Raw genomic sequence first — 20,668 nt, 5'->3', positions numbered from 1 at the left:
CACCATGCCTGGCTAATTTTTGTATTTTTAGTAGAGACGGGGTTTCACCACGTTGGCCAGGCTGGCCTTGAACTCCTGACCTCAGGTGATCCTCCCGCCTTGGCCTCCCAAAATGCTGGGATTACAGATGTGAGCCACCACGCCCAGCCATTTTTATTTTATATTTATTTATTTATTTATTTATTTATTTATTTATTTGAGACAGAGTCTCACTCTGCCACCCAGGCTGGAGTGCAGTGGCGCCATCTTGTCTCACTGCAACCTCTGCCGCCTGGGTTCCAGCGATTCTCCTGCTTCAGCCTCCCCCAAGTAGCTGAGATTACAGGCGTCTGCCACCACGCCTGGCTAATTTTTGTAGTTTTAGTAGAGACGGGGTTTCACCATTTTGGGCAGGCTGGTCTTGAACTCTTGACCTCGTGATAACCCCCCCCCCCCGCCCCTCGGCCTCCCAGAGTGCTGGGATTACAGGCGTGAGCCACCGTGCCCGGCCATTTTTAGATTTTTTTGTAGAGACAAAAGTCCTGCTATTTTGCCCAGGCCCAAGTACCTAATGTATAACCTGTCTTCCCACCACAGCAAGTATTAGTTTCTCTTTTTGCCCATCACTGCGTGCCCAGCCGCTTAATAAGTGCCACTAGGCACTTAATAAATGCGCATAGCATGAAGGGCTTTAGACAATGGAGCAGAGACAGGAAGCTCTTCCTAGAGCATTCTCGGGGCTGTACCTCCCCCTGGTGGTCAGTTCCCAAACTGCAGCCTGTTACACCCGCCACCTCCCTACAAACACCCAAATCTCTTGATACTCGCCTGGGCCAGGAGGCTCCAAGGTCTGGTCAGTGAAGGTCAAGGGCTCCGTTCCGGGGCTGTGGGAAGTGGGGCTCCAGTGCGGGGTCAGGGATTCGGAACTGGGGAGGGTGGAAGAGGGGGTGAGCTCTGCAATGGGGGAGCCAGAACTAGGGTGCATGATTGTCTCTGGTTGTGGGAAGGAGGGAATCATCCTTGAATCTGTGGAGCTAGGGCTTGGCTGGATGGTAGGGGTTGCCCCCGAACTTGAGGGGCTGAGGTGGGTTATGGAGCCTGTCTCCAAACTCATGGTGCTGGAGTAGGTTTTGGGGGGTTCCTCTGAACTGTGGGTGCTGTGGGTGAAGGGAGAAGACATCAGAGAGCTGAGAGATGATGTCTTCATACTGTTCCCTGAGGTCGTAGTACCTGGAAAGAAAAACATCATTGGAAACTGGGCGTGGTGGCTCACGCCTGTAATTCCAGCACTTTGAGAGGTTAAGGTGAGAGCATCACTTGAACCCAGGAATTAGAGACCAGCCTGGCAACATAGTGAGACCCTCTCTCTCTCTCTCTCTTTCTCTCTCTCTCCTTTTTTTCTTTTTTTGAGATGGCGTCTCACTCTGTCACCCAGGCTGGAGAGCAGTGATGCGATCTCAGCTCACTGCAACCTCCACCTCCTGGGTACAAGCAATTCTCCGGCCTCAGCCTCCCAAGTAGCCGGGATTACAGGCGTGGCGACGCCTGGCTAATTTTTGCATTTTTAGTTTCACTGTGCTGGCCAGATTGGTCTCGAACTTCTGACCTCAGGTGATCCACCTGCCTCGGCCTCCCAAGGTGCTGGGATTACAGGCATAAGCCATCGTGCCCAGGCTTTTCATTTTTATTTATTTTTATTTATTTTTATTTTTATTTTTGTGAGACGGAGTCTCGCTCTGTCGCCCAGGCTGGTGTGCAGTGGCGCAATCTCGGCTCACTGCAAGCTCCGCCTCCCGGGTTCACACCATTCTCCTGCCTCAGCCTCTCCGAGTAGCTGGGACTACAGGTGCCCGCCACCACGCCCGGCTAATTTTTTGTATTTTTAGTAGAGACGGGGTTTCACCGTGGTCTCGATCTCCTGACCTCGTGATCCGCCCGCCTCGGCCTCCCAAAGTGCTGGGATTACAAGCGTGAGCCACCGCGCCTGGCCCATTTTTATTTTTAATTAATTTATTTTTTTTGTCCAGGTCATAGGGAGACCTGAAAGATTTAGGACACCATGTGAGCACTCAGTGGGAAACTGAAGCTCCCCCTCAAATTCCTGCTCCTCGTCTGAAGTCCCACAGCCTGGGTTCAAGTGCAGATCAGCGTTCCCAGTCCTCTTGGCTCAGAGCTCTAGAAGCCCTTTGGACATGGGAAGTGACTGCATCTCAGGCAGTGCTGGGCAGCTCCTTTAAATTTTCTGGGACTCAGTTTTCTTTTCTGTAAAATGGAAATCATGTGGCGCTGGTGCCTCTGACAGTTCATCAATCAGGTTCATAGCGGGTGTACACAAGCCAGGTGCTCCCAGCTATTGGGGAGGCTGAGGCGGGAGGATTGCCTGACCCCAGGAATTCAAGGCTGTAGTGCGCCATGATTGCACCACTGCACTCCCGCCCGGGAGACATAACGAGACCTTGTCTCTACAAAAAAAAAAAAAACAAAAATTACCCAGGCATGGTGGTGCATGCCTAGTCCCAGCTACTCAGGAGATTGAGGTGGGAGGATCGCTTGAGTCCAGGAGTTCAAGGCTGCAGTAAGCCATGATCATGCCACTGAACTCCAGCCTGGGCGACAGTGTGAGACTCTGTCTCAAAAAAAAAACAAAAAACAAAAAACAAAACAAAAAAAAACCACACACACAATAGAATAGAAACACAGTGGGTGCACAGTGACACTCAACTATAAAGATCCACCTATGAGCTCAGAGAGGATCAGCCCTAATTTTCTCCAGGTACCCCTAGGCTAACCTCAACTTTAATGGAAGACACAAAGATGCGGGCGCTGGGAACATGTCTCTGGAACCCACCCTTCTGCATGTTGGTCCAGCCACTTCCTGGCTCCCATCGCATCCCAGGCATGGAGTCCAGGGACCAGGCTGAGGGCGGGTAAATAGTTCATGAGCCACCTCCCACAATGACTTCCCACCCAGTTCCAGGTGACTGGGCCTCTTAGGCACTTACAAGTTCATTCATCAACTCTCTGCTCCACCCATCCACTCTGCTCTGGGCCAAACTTTGTGCTTCCTCCTTGACTCACCCCAGGCAGCAGAAATGCGGAAATAACACACAACACTGGCCCTGAGAGGGGGCTGGGTCCACATGCCACCCTCCCCAGATCTCTGTGTAGCCCCCCAGGCCCTGTGGGGATGACAGCTGAGTCTAGAAGAGGCATGGAACTCAGGCTGGACTTCATCCCCGTTTAACAAATGAGAAATTGAGGCTCAGCGTAGCAGAGGGTCTGGCCTGAGGTGACTGGGGAGCTGGGCAGAAGGCCCCTCAAGGAACTTTGTCCTCTGTTTCTGCTGAAATGAAGATGATTCAGAGGCCATAGTGGACCCCAAGCCAAGTCAGAATTCTGGGGAGCTGAGTGCTTAGTGAACTGAAAGAGGACTTGAAAGAGGACTTGAAAGAGGAAGAGTTGGAGGACACAAGCCTTGCTGAGTGCCTGGCACTGAGTAGGCACTGGTGAGCTGCTGAAGAGTTGACCAGAAGGTGAAAATAAAGCTGTTTCCAGGCACTGCGCTGGGTGTATGCTTTTCCCAGAGACTCCTAGACTGGGAGGCTCATATGAGCGAAGTCAACCAGTTCCAATCTGGGTCTGGGACAAGCTGGACTGAGCCTGTTTCCTGAGCTATGAAATGGAGATAAAAGTGGTGCCTTCTGAATGAAACCCTTCCCTGCAATGAGCATTTCAGCAGCCATGGTGGCCTCTGCTCTGCTATTACAGGTCTCGGGGGTAGGACACCGGTCAGAGAGAGTGGCGACATAGTGGCAGGCAAAGGGCAGAAAAAGGGAATGCGAGAAGCTCAAGCCTCCTCCCCTCCACCCTAGGCACTGTCTTATAGGAGAGCAAGAGGGAATTAAGTCAGACATCCAGAAGAACTTCTCATGGGAACCACAGACGTTTGATGACCAGGAAGTGAGTCCCTGTTCCCTGGAACCCCCATGGCCCCGCGGTCTTCACCATTCTCCCTTTGGGGATTGGCTAAAAGGAACAGATTTGAAAAGGAGCCCCAAAGTAGGTGTGAGGCCGTCTGTCGCCTCCAGCAGGTTCAGGGCTCACTGGAGTTGCAGAACCCACAGCCCCAGGGCTTGGGAGCAGCGGTGCCTCATCTGTCCTCACAGCTGCTCCGTTTGTTTCTGGGGGAAAGGCCAGCCTTCCTCGGAGGGTTGGCGGACAAGCGTGGCCTGAGGGAGGGGTCCAGAAGCCAGGTGTGTGACTGGGCTGTGTGTCCCCCACCCCCACCCTTCCGCTTTCTGGAAGCTGAGCCTCCCTTTTACCAGCTCTTACCTTTAGTACCGTCAGCTTTCAGCAGCAGCACCAGCACCAAAAGCAGAAGTGGCGGCAGCTGGGGGCGCGCCATTCCTGTGCCGGGAGGGCCTGCCACTAGCTCTGCACAGGTGTGTGGCCAGGCGTGTGCCCAGGTGCCAGCTCCTTGCACCTGCGTGTGCGCTCCCTGCTGGCGGAGCAAGGGGCTGTGCAGGGGCGAGGCGCAGGTGCGGCTTCAGGGTGTGGGACCTCCCTGGGGCGCTCCTGTTCCCCCGGGTGCAGTTCTCGCCCTCTTCACCTGGACTCCACCCCTTCTAAACACGATGACCCAGAAGCTCTCAAAGCCAGTCATCCACTGAAGACACCCTGCCCCTGCCGTCCTCTTTCCCCCTACTCCTGGCTCCACAGCTGCCCAAACCTCTGCTGTCACTCCCTCTGCCCCTCCTCCAGCCAGGTTGCCCCCTCTGGGAGCCCCTATTGCTCCCACCTCCCTCCTATCCCTGAACCCACAGGGCTGGGAATGTCCTTGTTCTCCTCTGTCCCCGTCCTCCTCTGTCCTCTGTCTCACCCAGACTGGGGCCTTTTGGGGACAAGACTGAAACCTTCTAACTTTCTAGCATTTGTATTATGGATTTCTTTTTCTTTTATTCTCTTTTTTTTTCTTTTGAGACGGAGTCTTGCTCTGTCACCCAGACTGGAGTGCAGTGATGCAATCTCGGCTCACTGCAACCTCTGCCTCCCGGGTTCAAGTAATTCTTCTGCCTCAGCCTCCTGAGTAGCTGGTGCCTGCTACCAGGCCCGGCTAATTTTTGTATTTTTTAGTAGAGACAGGGTTTCACCATGTTGGCCAGGCTGGTCTCGAACTCCTGACGTCAAGTGATCCACCCGCCTCGGCCTCCCAAACTGCTGGGATTACAGGCATGAGCCACCATGCCCAGCCCTTTTTTTTTTCTAAGAGACAGGATCTCACTCTGTCGCCCAGGCTGGAGCGCAGTGGCACAATCACAGCTCACTGCATTCTCGAACTCCCAGATACAAGCAACCTCTCGTCTCAGCCTCCCAAGTAGCTGTGATTACAGGCGTGTACCACCATGCCGGGCTAATTTTTTTTTTTTTTTTGAGACTGAGTTTAGCTCTTGTTGCCCAGGCTGGAGTGCAATGGCACAATCTTGGCTCACCACAACCTGCGCCTCCCGGGTCCAAGCGATTCCCCTGCCTCAGCCTCCTGAGTAGCTGGGATTACAGGCATGTGCCACCACGGCCAGCTAATTTTGTGTTTTTAGTAGAGATGGGGTTTCTGCATGTTGGTCGGGCTGGTCTCGAACTTCTGACCTTAGGTGATCCGCCTGCCTCGGCCTCCCAAAGTGCTGGGATTACAGGTGTGAGCCACTGTGGCTGGCCTTTTTTTGTTGTTGTATTTTTTTTTAGTACAGATGGGGTTTTACCATGTTGGCCAGGCTGATAGCTCTAACTCCTGACCTCAGGTGACCCACCCGTCTTGGTTTCCCAAAGTGCTGGGATTACAGGCATGAGCCACCGCATCCAGCCATCCTGTAGGATTTTTTAGGGGTGAGGGACTTGAGGTGAGTGCTCTGGGCCGGGTCCCAGACACATTTCTAGAGTGCACTGGGGACAGTTTCCATCTGGGATGGGCTGGACACCACCCCACTACCTGTACATGGATATGGCAGGGGCACAGCTGAGAACACATTGGTGGCACCTGACCTCCAGGAAAGACTTGAGGTCCCCATGCTGGCCACAGACCCCAGATGCATACTGCATGATTGGAAACTTCAGAGTTCTCTTCCCTCTGGGATGTTCGATTCCCCCACTATACCCAAGCCACTTCCATTAACCCAGAACACATCACCCAAGATCTAGGCTCTGGAGGACTTGATTCATTAGACCCCGAGAGCCATGAGTGCCTCCCAAGAAGTCCCCACTATAGGGAGCCAGGGTCCTAGATGCCGGGCCAATGCGTGTGCCGTGAGCTGGCCCAGGGGTCTGCTGGTCCCAAGAGCGCCTCTGTGTTCTTCAGACAGCTCCGGGTATGGTGGCCTCTCCAGATGGCTTGAACCATCTTCGCTGCCATTTGCTGCTGCCTCATCTGCTGGCGGATCTTAAAGCCCCTCCAGGCGGACTGGATGGCTGTGGCTGCTTTGTCCTGGCGATGCGGCTGCCTGGGACTCGGGGCAGCCCGCTGGTAGGTGGAGGCCCAAGACACTGCCCCGGGGCCCCCAGCGCCCCGGCCCATGCCCTGCACCACGCGGGTGGGCTGGGTGCGTCCACAGGTATGACAGGTGCGAGAGCTGGAGCCCACTAGCATCACCACGCTGGGCGGGCTCCCGATCCTGGAGCTCAGGGAGTGGCAGACGCTGCAAGCATGTGCCTGGCAGGACTGGAAGCAGCGATGGTCAGATACTGTCCTGGCTCTGCCATCCTGGAACCAGCTTCGGTCAGACATGACCCTGGCCCGGCCGCCCAGCTCCACCCACGTGACGGAGTGGAGCATCTGCCGGTGCCGGGCTTGGTCCCGGCGGGTGCTGTAGCTGCGCCAGGCAGCCTGGATGATCGTGGTGGCTCTGCAGAGGTGTGCCAGGTTCCACCGCACACGGTAGCCGCGCCAAGCAGCTTGGATGACCGTGGCCCCCTGGTGCCACATCCGGATCCTGCAACGCGCCAGGTAGCCACGGACGCCCGCCTGGATAGTGATCACTGCGAGGATGCGGATCTCCTCTGCAGCCTGCATGGACACCATCGGCTCCCTGGACTGCCTGGGATGCACCACCGCCTTGTTGCGCCGGGTGTCCCAGGACGCAGCACACCTGGCTGGCTCCCACGCGTGGTTCCACGATTGGCCACTAGCCACACCAGCGTCTGCGGGGCCCTGGAGTATAGTGGAGTTCAGGGATGCCTTGTGACTAAGGGCAGGATTCTGGGGGCTATAGGAGTCCTGCGATCCCCACGGTGACTCCTGGTTAAAAAAGGGGCGGCAGGGAACCACTCAGGGAAGACTCGTAGCCTAGAGACGCCCTCCGAACTCCCAGGGCCAGCAGAGGAATGCCCGAGGAGTGTGTCATCTCCCCAGTGCGGATGACGGGCCTTACCTCTGCAGAGGGCCTATGGGTGGAGTTTGCACCACCTCGAGCTGAGGCCTGGGATGGTTGTCTTTGCACATACTGGAAGGGCCTAACCCTGGCCACAGAACTTTCTAGCAGTTCTGGAACAATCCTACCATGCACGGATCTGTAGGAATTTTTAGGGCCCATGGAGTCCCTGCAGCTGCTCTGAGCCAGGTTTCCAGACACTGTTTTCTGGAATGGATTGGGGACAACTTCTGTCTGGAAGGGACTGGACGATGCCCTTCTAGCCGAGGACGAATATGGTGGCACATGGGAGACTATGCTGGCAGTCCCTGACCTCTGAGGAAGACTAGACTTCCCCATCCTGCCCACAGACACTGAAAGCAATCTGAAAGCCTCAGAACTGCCACAGGCCAGCTGGGGTGATCCTGAGACTACATTAGAAGCCACTGTACCCTGAGAGTGGTTTTGGGGTATGACGTGAACGACAGACCCCTGTTGATAAACTGAGGGGGTCTTAGTGGCTAAACCCAGGGCCTGGAAAGGGACAGGGACCATGCCACTAGCACGGCTGGGAGCCACCTCCCTGAACAATGGTGTTTGGCCTTGGGGAAGAGTCCCTTTCTCAGACAGGGACCTATGATCATGGCCCCCATCAGCTCCCAGAGGACTGGGGTACATCCACGGGGTTGCGCCAATGACCCTGGCTTTGCTGATTAGGTCACTGGATCCACTTGATCCTGACACTTGGGACACAGCCTCATCCAATTCTCCTAGCTCAGCTTGGTCCCCTGTGGCCCCAGATGGCATTATCCCAGCATCTTAGCTCAATTTTAAGGCTCTTGATAGAACCGTAGGCACTGGCTGTAGACTCCTCACTGTGCCACTAGCTGCCGGGGCTGAGGAGTGACCTGGAGCCAGGCTGGTGGTGTGGGGCAATCTGCAAGGGGGCTATAGACCTCTCCCCAGCCAGGGCTTTGAGGTAAGGAGGGGCAGTGATGTGAATCACCGTGGACCCCTTGGAGCAGCTCTGAGCCACACTAGGGGCCCCAATCATTGGCACAGAACCAGGGGGGGCAACTGGGCTCACCCCACTCACTCCCGAACCTGGGAGCAAGTTTGGAGCAGCTAAGCTAGCGGAGGGTCTTACAGATAGACTTGGCTTCTTTCTGTCTGCCATCAGACTGGGAGCCACCCAACTGGACACAGAGCCTGTGGGAAGGCTCTGACCCATGCCTCGGATGGTGGACCCCGGGGGACGGCTGGAGGTTATGCCACCAGGCAGAGTGCCTGGGACTGCGCCCATGCTCATCCTACAGGCTACAAAACCCCCTGGCGCACCACGACCAGCCCTGCTTTTCAGAGAGTCCTGCGGAATCATATCTCTCTGCTGGTAACTGGGTGGGACCATGGGTGCCTCAGAAGGGTGCCAGCGGTCTATGTTTTTTGGAATAACCACACCGATCTGGGAGCTGCTGGGGCCCACGCTGTTCAGGGAAAGATTAGACTGAGTCACGGCCAGTCTGTTGGGCGCTGAAGCCAGAGAGGGGCTGAGGGCCATCCCTGTGGTTCCAGAGGGTTGCGTCAAAGGGCCACCTGCCTCTAAGACCTGGGATGCAAGGGAAGCCACGCCGTGGGCCACCTGACATTGACTTTGGCCCATGCCAGTTGCAATGGTTCTCCAAGGGAGACTCCCAGCTAGGCCAGGAGATGTGGTCCCCTGAGACCCACTGAGGAACATAGCATCAGCCAAGGGCTCCTGGGGATGGCTTGTAGCCACACCCCTGAACACAGGCGTGATTCGCTGGCCTACACAACAGGCCTCCTCATCAGCATGAGAGAGATTTGGTGTTGAAACACTAACCACAGAGGGTGGACACACATGCTTCCCACCAACCCTGGGTGGATGATGGAACCCAAGGGACACGTCGTTGAACTTGAAGTCCGGGAGGCTGGATACCATCTCACTAACCATCAGAGGTTCTTCACATAGGTTCACCCCAGTACCCAGGGATGGCTGGTTCTGACCCCGGTCCACACTTCCAGCCACAGAGGGATATGGTCCACCAGGCTAACTGAAACAAACGCTGATGGGTGACACAGACATGGGGCTACTGAATCCCCCCTTGAACACTGCAGATGTGAATCCAGCCTAGAGCCCCAGCATGCCTCACTGGGGCCATGACACGTACCACTGACCACAGATGGCTGGGATCTGCTTGGGGCCAACCCAGTGTCCGGGGGTTACTGAGCCAGGCTTAGGGCTTCCTTGTGGGCCACAGATGGTGGGAATAGGCTGGGGGATATGGCTGGCTCGGCTAGGCTGGAGGCTAGGGTACAGGATGAATATGTCTTGCCTGGGCTGGAGGCCACAGATGGTTGGGCTTGCCTTGGGGATACTGCAGTGGTCTGAGATGGGTGGGCTAGGCTGGGGCCCACCCCACTGGCCACATATGGATGAGGTAGGCTTGGAGACAACCCATGGGGTCCTGATGGGTGGGCTAGGCTTGGAGACACACCAATGGCTTGAGATGGCTGGGCTGGGCTTAAGGACACCACACAGGTCATAGGTCGGTGGGCTGGGCTTGAAGACGCCCCTGTGGCTTGAGACGGCTGGGCTAGGCTTGGGGATACACCACAGGCCATAGGCTGATGGGCTGGTCTTAAGGGCATTGCAGTGGCTTGAGATAGCTGGGCAAGGCTTGGGGACACCTCACTGGGCATAGATCGATGAACTTGGCTTGGAGACACCCTACAGGTCATAGATGCATGAGCTCGGCTAGGGGACATCCTGCTGCTTATAGATGCGTGAGCTTGGCTTGGGGACACCCTGGAGGCCATTGGTGGGTAATCTCGTCTAGGGGACACCCCACCGGCTTGAGATGGCTGGGCTAGGCTTGAGGAAACCCTACTGGCCACAGATTGGTGGGCTACACTTGGGGACACCCCAGTGGCCTGCGATGGCCAGGTCAAGCTTGGGGATTCCCCAGTGGCCTGAGGAGGCTGGGCCAGGCTTGGAGACTCCCGAATGGCCATAGATGGGTGAGCTAGGCTTGGGGACACTCCAATGGTCTGAGATGGCTGGGCTAATCTTGGGGACAACCCAATGGTCTGGGATGGCATGGCTAGGCTTGGGGACACTCTGATGGTGGGAGATGGCTGGGTCAGGCTTGGAGACTCCCCAGTAGGCTGAGATGGGTAGGCTGGGCTTGGGGACATCTCAGTGGGCTGAGATGGGTAGGCTGGGCTTGGGGACTCGCCAGTGACCACAGATGGGTAGCCCGGGCTTCCATCAGTGGCCATAAATGGGTAGGCTGGGCTTGGGGACACCTCAGTGCACTGATATGACTGGGCCAGGCTTGGGGACTCCCCAGTGACCACAGATGGGTAGGCTGAGCTTGGGGACATCTCAGTGGGCTGAGATGGCTGGGCCAGGCTTGGGGACTCCCCAGTGGCCACACATGGGTAGTCTGGGCTTGGGGACACCTCAGTGGGCTGAAATGGGTAGCCCGGGCTTGGGAACACCTCAGTGGCCATAGATAGGTAGCCTGAGCTTGGGAACATCTCAGTGGGCTGAGATGAGTAGTCTGGGCTTGGGGACACCTCAGTGGCCACAGATAGGTAGCCTGAGCTTGGGGACACCTCAGTGGGCTGAGATGAGTAGTCTGGGCTTGGGGACACCTCAGTGGCCACAGATAGCCTGAGCTTGGGGACACCTCAGTGGGCTGAGATGGGTAGGTTGGGCTTGGGGACACCTCAGTGGCCACAGATGGGTATCCTGGGCTTGGGGACATCTCAATGGCCATAGGTAGCCTGGGTTTGGGGACACCTCAGTGGGCTGATATGGGTTGGCTGGGCTTGGGGATACCTCAGTGGGCTGAAATGGCTGGGCCAGGGTTGGGTACTCCCCAGTGGCCTGAGATGGGTACGTTGGATTTGGGGAGACCTCAGTGGGCTGAAATGACTGGGCCAGGGTTGGGTACTCCCCAGTGGCCTGAGATGGGTACGTTGGATTTGGGGAGACCTCAGTGGGCTGAAATGACTGGGCCAGGGTTGGGTACTCCCCAGTGGCCTGAGATGGGTAGGCTGGACTTGGAGACACCCCAAAGGCTTGAGATGGCTGGGCCAGGTTTGAGGTTACCCCAGGGGCCTGAGATGGCTGGGCTAGGCTTGAGGGCTCCCCACTGTCCATAGATGGCTGGGCTAGGTTTTGGGACCCCAGTTAGCCATTAATTGGTGACCTTGGCCTGAGGCCACTCCAAAGGTCCTTGATGGGTGTCCTTGGCTTAGGGACCTCCTAGTCACCACAGATGGCTGTGCTGGTCTTGGTGTCACTCTATTAGGCACAGAGGAGTGTGGTAGCTTTGGAGTCACCCAACTACCCATAGATGGGCAGGTTAGCCTTGGGGACACCTTACTGGATGCTATATGCTGGGATAGGCTTGGGGCCAGCCTACTGAACCCTGATGCCTGGCCTAGGTTTGGGGCTACCCTACTGGCCAGTGTAGCCTGGGACACAATTGGGGCCAAGCTCTTGGCCACAGATGGTGGCTTATATGCAGTGGAGACTACAGTACCTAAAGACAGAGTCCTCCTCAGCTCTGTCTTGACGGTTGCCTGGGACACCTCAATCAGATTCACAGAGCTCTTGCCTAAAGAGAACTTGTGGATCTCAGCCTCTGAGCCCCAGTGAACACGCAAGGTCAAGCAGTTAGACACTGAGCTGTGTTGGAAAATGGGCACTTTCTCCGAGGCTGGAGTGGGCCGGTAGGGGAAGTGTAGAGACATGTACCTATAGCCAGTTTCAGTCTCTTGCGTATCCTTAAACCTCTGGAGTGTCCTCATGGACTCCGGAGGAAAAAGGGACTTCACCGCAAGGTCCCCTTCTAAATTGCCTTCCCATGACTCATCTATCTTGTTGACAGCAGGCAGGCTGGCCACAGACACAGCAGAAAGGCTGAGGGAACTAGAGCTTTGCAGAGAGTTTCCGGAATTGCTCTCCTGACTGTAGGTTACAAAGCCCTGGAAGAAGCTCCTGGCCAGGTCACTGTCTCGATCCTGTGGCAAACCACCTACTGGCTCACTGAGGATGGCTGGCTGGTGGTCTGTTGCTAGCTTCTGGGGGCACAGCAGGGCAGACACAGAATCCTGTGTTCAATTCCTCCCCTGTCCACAGACAGATGTCTTGGGACGAACTTGAGCCAATGCACTGCCGGGGGAAGCCTGAAACAGACCACGAGTCTTGGATGCCTGAGTTTTGGTCACCATGGTGACCTGCAAGGGACTTGGGGCCCCCTTGTCCATCACCTCCCTAGTACCTGGGGAGGCCTGTTTGCAATTTGGGGGCCGATACCTCCTCCTCAGGCTCTCCTTGGAAGCCCTGGATGCCTGCTGCTGGCAGGCTGCCTGCCACTGAGGGTTGGTAGAGACCAGGATGTGCCCTGCTAACCCCTGAGGACTGACACCAAGTCGGGCCCCCACAGGCGGGGTAAGGCTGGTGAACACGGGCAGCCCTCCCACGACCCACGCTGTATGGAAGCCCACCCGAGGCCACCTGCCATCCCTGGTTGATGGACGAGAGGCCACCCTGCTGACCACATGTGGCCTGTGGCAGCTCGGGGCCGTGCCATAGGTCACGGAGGGCTGGCTCATGCTTGGGCCCACATAATTGGCAATAAGAAGCTACCACAGACCAGGCGGTGGCTGCAAATGGGACGGCTTGAGCAACCTGGGGCCCTCCCCACTCCCCTCGGGGTTAAAACCTGATGCCAATGCGCCAGGCTCTAGGGTCAGGCGTGTTTTTTCCTTTTGGAACTTGGGGCTCAAATCCAGGTTTGAGGAGAAGTCCCTGCTGGACTCCATCTCCCGGGACAGCCTGGGATACAGGCCAGTGATCAGGGGGCCCTGGTGAATGCTGGTGATGACGCTACCCATCACAGAGGCTCCCACAGTGACCACAGGTAAGCAGGGTGATCCCCACAAGATGGCCCCATCCCCCACCTCCTCCAAGGGCCCGGCAGGTTGGCCCATGGTGAAGCAACCCCAGATCCCAACCTGGGAATCCCTGACCTTGCTGGTCTGTGGTCTCACAGGGCCCAGGGAGGGCCCCCACGGGGCCAACAGACTCCTCCTGCAGGCCACCTCTGCCGGGGCCGGCATCTTAGTCACCCTGCTTCCTGTTGATTTCAAGGTGGCCTTGGGGAGGATGGTTCCAGTCCTCAGGGCCACCCGACACCAAGACTGGCTCAGGAGAACACCCAGCTCACCCTGACACAGGGCCTGGCTCAGAGCCGCCCACTCCTCCGTCAAAGCCTTGCTAAGCACCTCGGCCAATTTACCCTGCATGACCTTGGTGAGTTCCGCCCGCAGCTCACCCCGGGACAGGGCTCGGGACAGGGTCAGGCACAGCTCACTCCAGGACAGCGCCTTCACCAGCGCCATGCTCAGCGTGCTCTGGGGCAGGGATTTGGTGACAGTGGCATCCAGGACCTCCTTGGACAGGCCCTGGTTCAGAGCTGCCCGGACTTCTCCCTGGGAGAGGGCTTTGGCCAACAGAGTGCGGAGATCCTCCTGGGATGCCAGCACATCAGCTACTTCAGCACACAAGGAGGCCAGCAGGGAGCCTACCGTGTCCTCCTGGCAGGGCACCGCCTGGCCGGGCATTGATGGCTGGGCACGTGTGGCTCCGCTGTCTCCCCAGGACTCAACATTGCATGTGGAATGTCCGGTGGGTGCCATCAGCGGCACCAGCATACCCTGGACCTCACAGGCTGCCGGGCATGGTCCCCCCTGAGTGGTCTTCCCCGGCACGTGTCTGTGGGGCTGTGGCTGGGTCTGTCTGTCCTCTGGCTTGGCCCAGTGTGGGGCGCTGAGGCCACCAAGGTACTGGCAGGCGTGGTTGGACACCTTGGACCCTGTTAGGAGCACCTGGGAGTGGGTGTTGCTGCTGAGATCAGCAGCCTGGTGTGCTGGGATGTGGCACTTGGTTATGTCTGTGATCGGCTGCCCCTGGGACTGCGTCTTGGTCAGACAGGTGGCCAGAGGCGCTTGGGATTGGACCTTCATGGCACCTGTGGCCGGATGTGCCTGGGAATGCATCTTGCTCAGACAGGTGACCAGATGGGCCAGGGATGGGGTCTTGCTCAGCTCAGTGGGCAGATGTCCCTCAGATGAGGCCTTGGTCAGCAGGGCGGCCAGTGGTCTCTGGGACAGGCAGGGTGGATGTCTCTGGGATGAGGCATTGGTCAGTGGGGCAGCCGGCTGTCCCCGGGGCAGGGTGACAGCCATGTCTACAGGCACATACACGTGAGGTGGCTTGTCCCCTTCCTCAGCAACTTTTGTCCAGGATGGAGCCCCAGCCATTTCCACTGCCACCCTGGTCTTAAATGCCATGTCTGTTTTCACCTGTTTCTGGGGGCCAGTCTTGATTTTCTCGGCTTCCAAAGGAAGCTTAGCTGGAGCCCTGGGGACCCCAGTTCCCAGATGTGGTTGGGCCAGGCACCTGATCTTCCCCTCAGCCAAATACGAGGGGAATGAGGCTTTCACCGCCTCTGCAGCCTGCTTCACATTCATGGTGGCCTTGGCCTTGGGTGGGTTCTCATGGATGGAGCCTGGGGTGTTGGGAGTTCTGGCTGCTACCGCCGCTTGGGGTGGAGCCTTGACATTTGCCACTGTTGGAGAGGCCAGATACAGGGTCTTGAAGATGGTGGCCACCGAGCGTAACTGGGCTGGGGTCTTGGTTATCATGGCTGCCAGGCGAGTCTGGGGTGAGGGCTTGGTCACCCCAACTGGGCTCATCTGGGATGAAGTCTTGGACATTGTGGCTGCCAGACATGTTTGCAGTGGATTTTTGGCTGGGGTGGCGACCGGGTGCGTCTGGGGTGGGCTCTTTGCAATCGCAGACCCTGGGCATACCTGGGGCGGGCTCTTCATAATGGAGGCCAGAAGGGAAACCTGAGGTTGGTTCTTTGCCGTGATGGTTGCAGGGCATGTCTGCCGTGGGGTACCAGTTCTGGAGGCTGTGGGGTGCACCTGGATCTTGGTCATTGTGGGCACGGGGCACGTGTGAGGTGCAGTTTTGATCACTGTGGGCCCCGGATACATCTGGGCTGGGGTCTTGGTTGTTACTTTGGGAACTGGGCTAGTCTTGGGTGGGATGGTGGTCGTCGTGGACGCTGGATATGTCTGGAGTAGAGTCTTGGTAATCATGGGCCCTGGACATATCTGGAAGGGGGCTTTGGGGGTCTCTGCTTTCACAGGGCCCCGGGTTTGGGCTCTGGATGGCCCCGTAACTGCCTGGTTATACCTTCTGGACAATGGTGTCCCCGGAGCCCCAGCTTTGTTGGTCTGGGCAGTTACACGTTTGGTCTTCACTGAGTCACCCTCTATGTGGACGAGGCAGGTGCTTCTGATGGTTCTGGTCAGCAGGAATGGCTGGCATTTTGCATCCAGACTCACTGGGCAGGGAAATCTGATGGTGACCGTCTGGTGTGGCAGGAAGGCCACCCCCTGGACTCTGGCAACATGAGGAGCCTGCACACAGGGCTCTTGGGTACCCTGAGCTGCTGGGGGCTGCAGGAGAGGGGACGACTGGGGTCTGCAGAGGACCAGATTGTCACAGGAAGGGAACTGGGTCTCCTTGTTCACCATGATGGGCAGGGACAGAAGGCGGTTCTCTTCCGGATGCTGGAAGCGCACCTGCTGCGGGGCGTGATAAGGGATGTCCCCCTCCTCCGCCCTCATTTTCTTTACCAACAACTTGCTGGAGTGAAGGATGTGTCTCTTGTTGAAGCGCCGCCAGGCCTCCTGGATGGCCTTGGCCGCCATCATCTGGGAAATCAGCTTCTGCCGAAGCCGATAGCCCCTCCAGTTGGCTTGGATGAGCGTGGCTGCGCGGGCGTGCATCATGTCCATCTCGTCTACCAGGATGTTCTTGAAGGCCTGGCTCTCGACCACAGCCCGGAGGCGTGGGATGTGGCGGGACACCGTCTTGGCTTGGGCAGGCTGTTGCGGAAGATGCTCCTTGGACTTGCGGCCCTCGTGCTGGGCCTGTGAAGGCACTTTCTCCACTTTGTCCGGGAGACTAGGGGGGGGCGGGGGCTGGAGGATGCACTGCCCACTGGGTGACAACTGGTTCGTGAACTGTAGCTGGGTGGGCGGCTGCATTGCCTTGATTACTGGACAGGTCAGCTCTGCCTGTGGGGGTGGCAGGGGGTGGTCAGGGTATAGCAGGTCGTGCAGACAAGAGGTCTCCTGGCTGGGGTGGACACTGGCCCCCCAGACCCAGATCTTCTTGTTACTGGCACCTTGCGATCTTCCGCCTCCCTTTTTCCATCCGTCCCTCTCCCAAGTGGCCTTTGCTATCCTTATATCCACCTCTCATCATCCTACGGCCACTTCATCCTGGCACACAGTGCATGACACCTGAATGCCCGACCACTTACCTGCTTTTCTTTTTTTTTTTTTTTTTTTTGAGATGGAGTGTCGCTCTGTCGCCCAGGCTGGAGTGCAGTGGTGCAATCTCTGCTCACTGCAAGCTCCGCCTCCCGGGCTCACGCCATTCTCCCGCCTCAGCCTTTCCGAGTAGCTGGGACTACAGGCACCCGCCACCACGCCTGGAGAATTTTTTGTATTTTTAGTGGAGACGGGGTTTCACCGTGTTAGCCAGGATGGTCTCAATCTCCTGACCTTGTGATCCACCCGCCTCGGCCTCCCAAAGTGCTGGGATTACAGGCGTGAGCCACCGTGCCATGCCCGGCCCTTTTCTTTTTTTCTTTTTTTTTTTGAGACAGAGTTCCACTCTTGTTGCCGAGGCTGGAGTGCAATGCTGTGATCTTGGCTCACCACAACGTCCACCTCCTGGGTTCAAGCGATTCTCCTGCCTCAGCCTCCCGAGTAGCTGGGATTACAGGTGCACACCACCATGCCTGGCTACCTTTCTGTATTTTTAGTAGAGACGGGGGTTCCATCATGTTGGCCAGGCTGGTCTCGAACTCCCAACCTCAGGTGATCCACCTGCCTCAGCCTCCCAAAGTGCTGGGATTACAGGTGTAAGCCACCGCGCCTGGCCTGCTTTTCAAACTTTATCTTGGAGGTACCCCGGATTTAGCACTGATCATAATGTTTTGGAAATTTCCTGTTCGTCTCTGTGTGTGGTGTGTGTGTGTGTGTGTGTGTGTGTGTGTTTGAAAAAGAAAGAGAGAGAAGTGTGGTGGGGGAGATTATTTGCCTCTCCCCATTGACTGTGAATCCTAGAAGACAGAGTCATTTCTGTGTCCCCATCTCAGTCATAGGGCTTGGTTCCAAGCTGTGAATGGGTAGGTATTGGGTGGGTGGGCATCTTGACTGATAAATGGTGAGTGGATTGGAAGTTGGATGGACAGATAGATACAGGACTAGATACTGAATGGATGAATCAGTCGATGAGTGAATGGTAGATGGGTTGGAAAGACAGACGAAGATTTGTATGAATAGGTAAATAAAGTTGATGAATAAAGTGTTAAAGGCAAATTGGCCAGGCGCAGTGGCTCACGTCTGTCATTCCAGCACTTTGGGAGGCCAAGGTGGGCAGATTGCTTGGGGTCAGGAGTTCGAGGCCAGCCGGGCCAACATGGTGAAACCCTGTCTCTACTAAAAATACAGAAAAGTAGGCCAGGCACAGTGGCTCACGTCTGTAATCCCAGCACTTTGGGAGGCCGAGGTGAGTGGATCACAAGGTCAGGAGTTCGAGACCAGCCTGGCCAACATGGTGAAACCCTATCTGTACTAAAAATACAAAAATTAGCTCGGCATGGTGGCACGTGCCTGTAATCCCAGCTACTCAGGAGGCTGAGGCAGGAGGATTTTTGAATCTGGTAGGCAGAGGTTGCAGTAAGCCGAGATCATGCCACCTCACTCCAGCCTGGGTGACAGAGCAAGACTCTGTCTCAAAAAAAAAAAACAAAACAAAACAAAAAGGAGGCAGGTATGGTGGCATTTGCCTGTAGCCCCAGCTACTCGGGAGGCTGAGGCAGGAGAATCGCTTGAACCCAGGAGGAAGAGGTTGCAGTGAGCCAAGATCGTGGCATTACACTCTAGCCCGGGCAACAAGAGCAGGACTCTGTCTCAAAAAAATAAAAGGCCGGGCACAGTGGCTCACGACTGTAATCCCAGCACTTTGGGAGGCCGAGGTGGGCGGATCACGAGGTCAGGAGATCGAGACCATCCTGGCTAACATGGTGAAACCCCGTCTCTTTTTTTTTTTGAGATGGAGTCTTGCTCTGTCTCCCAGGCTGGAGTGCAGTGGCACAATCTCGGCACCATGACCTGCCCCGTCTCTTCTAAAAATACAAAACATTAGCCAGGCATGGTGGCAGGTGTCTGTAGTCCCAGCTACCCAGGAGGCTGAGGCTGAGATCGTGCCACTGCACTCTAGCCTGGGCGACAGAGGGAGACTCCGTCCCCCCCAAAAAAAAAAAGGCAGATTAACAGAAAAATGGACACATGGTGGGTGGGTGGGTGGGTGGGTGTATGGATGGATGGATGGATGGATGGATGAGCAGATGAGTGAATGGGCAGATGAATGGATGCAGGGATAGGCGAATCAATTGATGAATAGATGGGTGGATGGATAAATGGATAGAGGGAAGGAGGGAAGAATAGGTAAGTAGATGGATGGAGGGAGGGACAAATAGATAAGGGAGGAATAGGTGGCTGGATAGATAGACAGATGAGTGAATGGGTGCATGGATGGCTGGCTGGATGGAATGATAGTTGGATGGAGGGATGGATGGACACACAGATGAATGGATGGATGCAGGGGTGGATGAATGGATGGATGCAGGGGTGCTGGATGAATGGATGGATGGGCAGATGGGTGGATAGATATGTAAATGGACTGGTGAATAGATATAGGTGGATGGATGGGTAGATGGACAGATGGATAGATGGATGGATTGACTGATAAATGGATACAGGGACAGAGGACTATGTGGATGGATGAATAGATGAATGGGTGGATGGATGAGTGGATGGACGGATGCTTGCATGGATGGATGGGTAGATGGGTAGGTAGATGGGTAGATGGAAAGATGGAATGATGGGTGGGTGGGAAGATGAATGGATACATAGATGAATGGATGAATGATGGATGGTGGATAGGTAGGGGGAGGGACAAATGTATAGAAGGATGAATGAATGAATGAGTGAGTGGGTAGATAGATGTAAGATGAGTAGATAAATAAATGTGAAATTAAAGAAGGCCGGGCACAGTGGCTCACGCCTGTAATCCCAACACTTTGGAAGGCCGAGGCAGGTGGATCACCTGAGGTCAGGGCTTCAAGACCAGCCTGGCCAACATGGCGAAACCCCACCTCTACAAAAAATACAAAAAAGTAGCCAGGTGTGGCGGCGCATGCCTGTAATCCCAGCTACTCAGGAGGCTGAGGCAGGAGAATCGCTTGAACCCGGGAGGCAGAGGTTGCAGTGAGCCAAGATTGCGCCATCACACTCCAGCCTGGGCAACAAAAGTGAAACTCCGTGTCAAATAAAAGGAAAGAAAGAAGGAAGGAAGGGAGGGAGGGAGGGAGGGAGGGAAATTAAAGAGAGCTGGAGAGACTGGTGAAGAGATAACCCAACAGGAGGTAGACTGATGGGTGGATGGGTGAGTGGGTGGATTAGGGGATGGATAGGTAAATGGCATACGGAAGGATGGAAAGAAGGAAGAAAAAGTGGTGACTGTGGCTTTCAGAAGTAACTAGGATTCAGAGAGAGCTGGGACACTGTCAAGCCACCCTGATGCACAGCCTGGAGCACAGCACACTTGCTTGGCAGAAGCCCCTCTCTTCAGGTTGGACTAGCCAGACCCCTTGCCCGTGTACCATCTTCTTACCTTGAAGGGTCATAGATTTGGAGGAGTAGCAGGAGAAGAAGGTGTAATCTCAGAAGCCGGCCTGCAAGAGGAGGCAGCCTTCAGCCTTTCATCCACACAATATGCAGCAACACTGCCCTGGGCTGGCTCAAGACCAACACAAAAAGAAACGTTAAAAGCAAAAACGCTAAATTCTAAAATTTTTAAATTCTAAAAAAAAAAAAAAAAAAAAAAAAAAAAACCCTGCAAAGATGAGGAAATTTATTCCAGTGTTATTTTGTGGCTAGAAATCAAACAGAACAACTGGAAATAACCAAAACGGTGATTAGTAGAGGTTCTGCTACAAATGAATACAAAAGTATGTTCAAGGATGTTTAACACTGTATTGTTTAGCAGAGGAAAAGCTGGAAGAAATCAAAATTATCAATGGAGACAGGCTTAAATTAAT

At 55.7% G+C, this 20,668-nt stretch overlaps 1 protein-coding gene across 1 annotated transcript; it reads right to left on the bottom strand.

Annotated features, from left to right (window-relative positions):
* Positions 1-6,168: 6,168 nt before the first annotated feature.
* On the bottom strand, positions 6,169-20,254 carry IQCN (IQ motif containing N). Its single transcript, XM_030820411.1, is given in 4 exon segments — positions 6,169-7,177; positions 13,443-16,463; positions 16,465-16,568; positions 20,242-20,254. Coding segments are annotated over 4 exon segments (4,065 nt in total). The 3' UTR covers positions 6,169-6,250.
* Positions 20,255-20,668: the final 414 nt, after the last annotated feature.

Source organism: Nomascus leucogenys, chromosome 10, assembly GCF_006542625.1.
Source record: "Nomascus leucogenys isolate Asia chromosome 10, Asia_NLE_v1, whole genome shotgun sequence".
NCBI classification, from domain to species: Eukaryota; Metazoa; Chordata; class Mammalia; order Primates; family Hylobatidae; genus Nomascus; species Nomascus leucogenys.
Note: the sequence above shows the minus strand (reverse complement) of the source record. Positions and strands in the feature narration are given on the sequence as shown.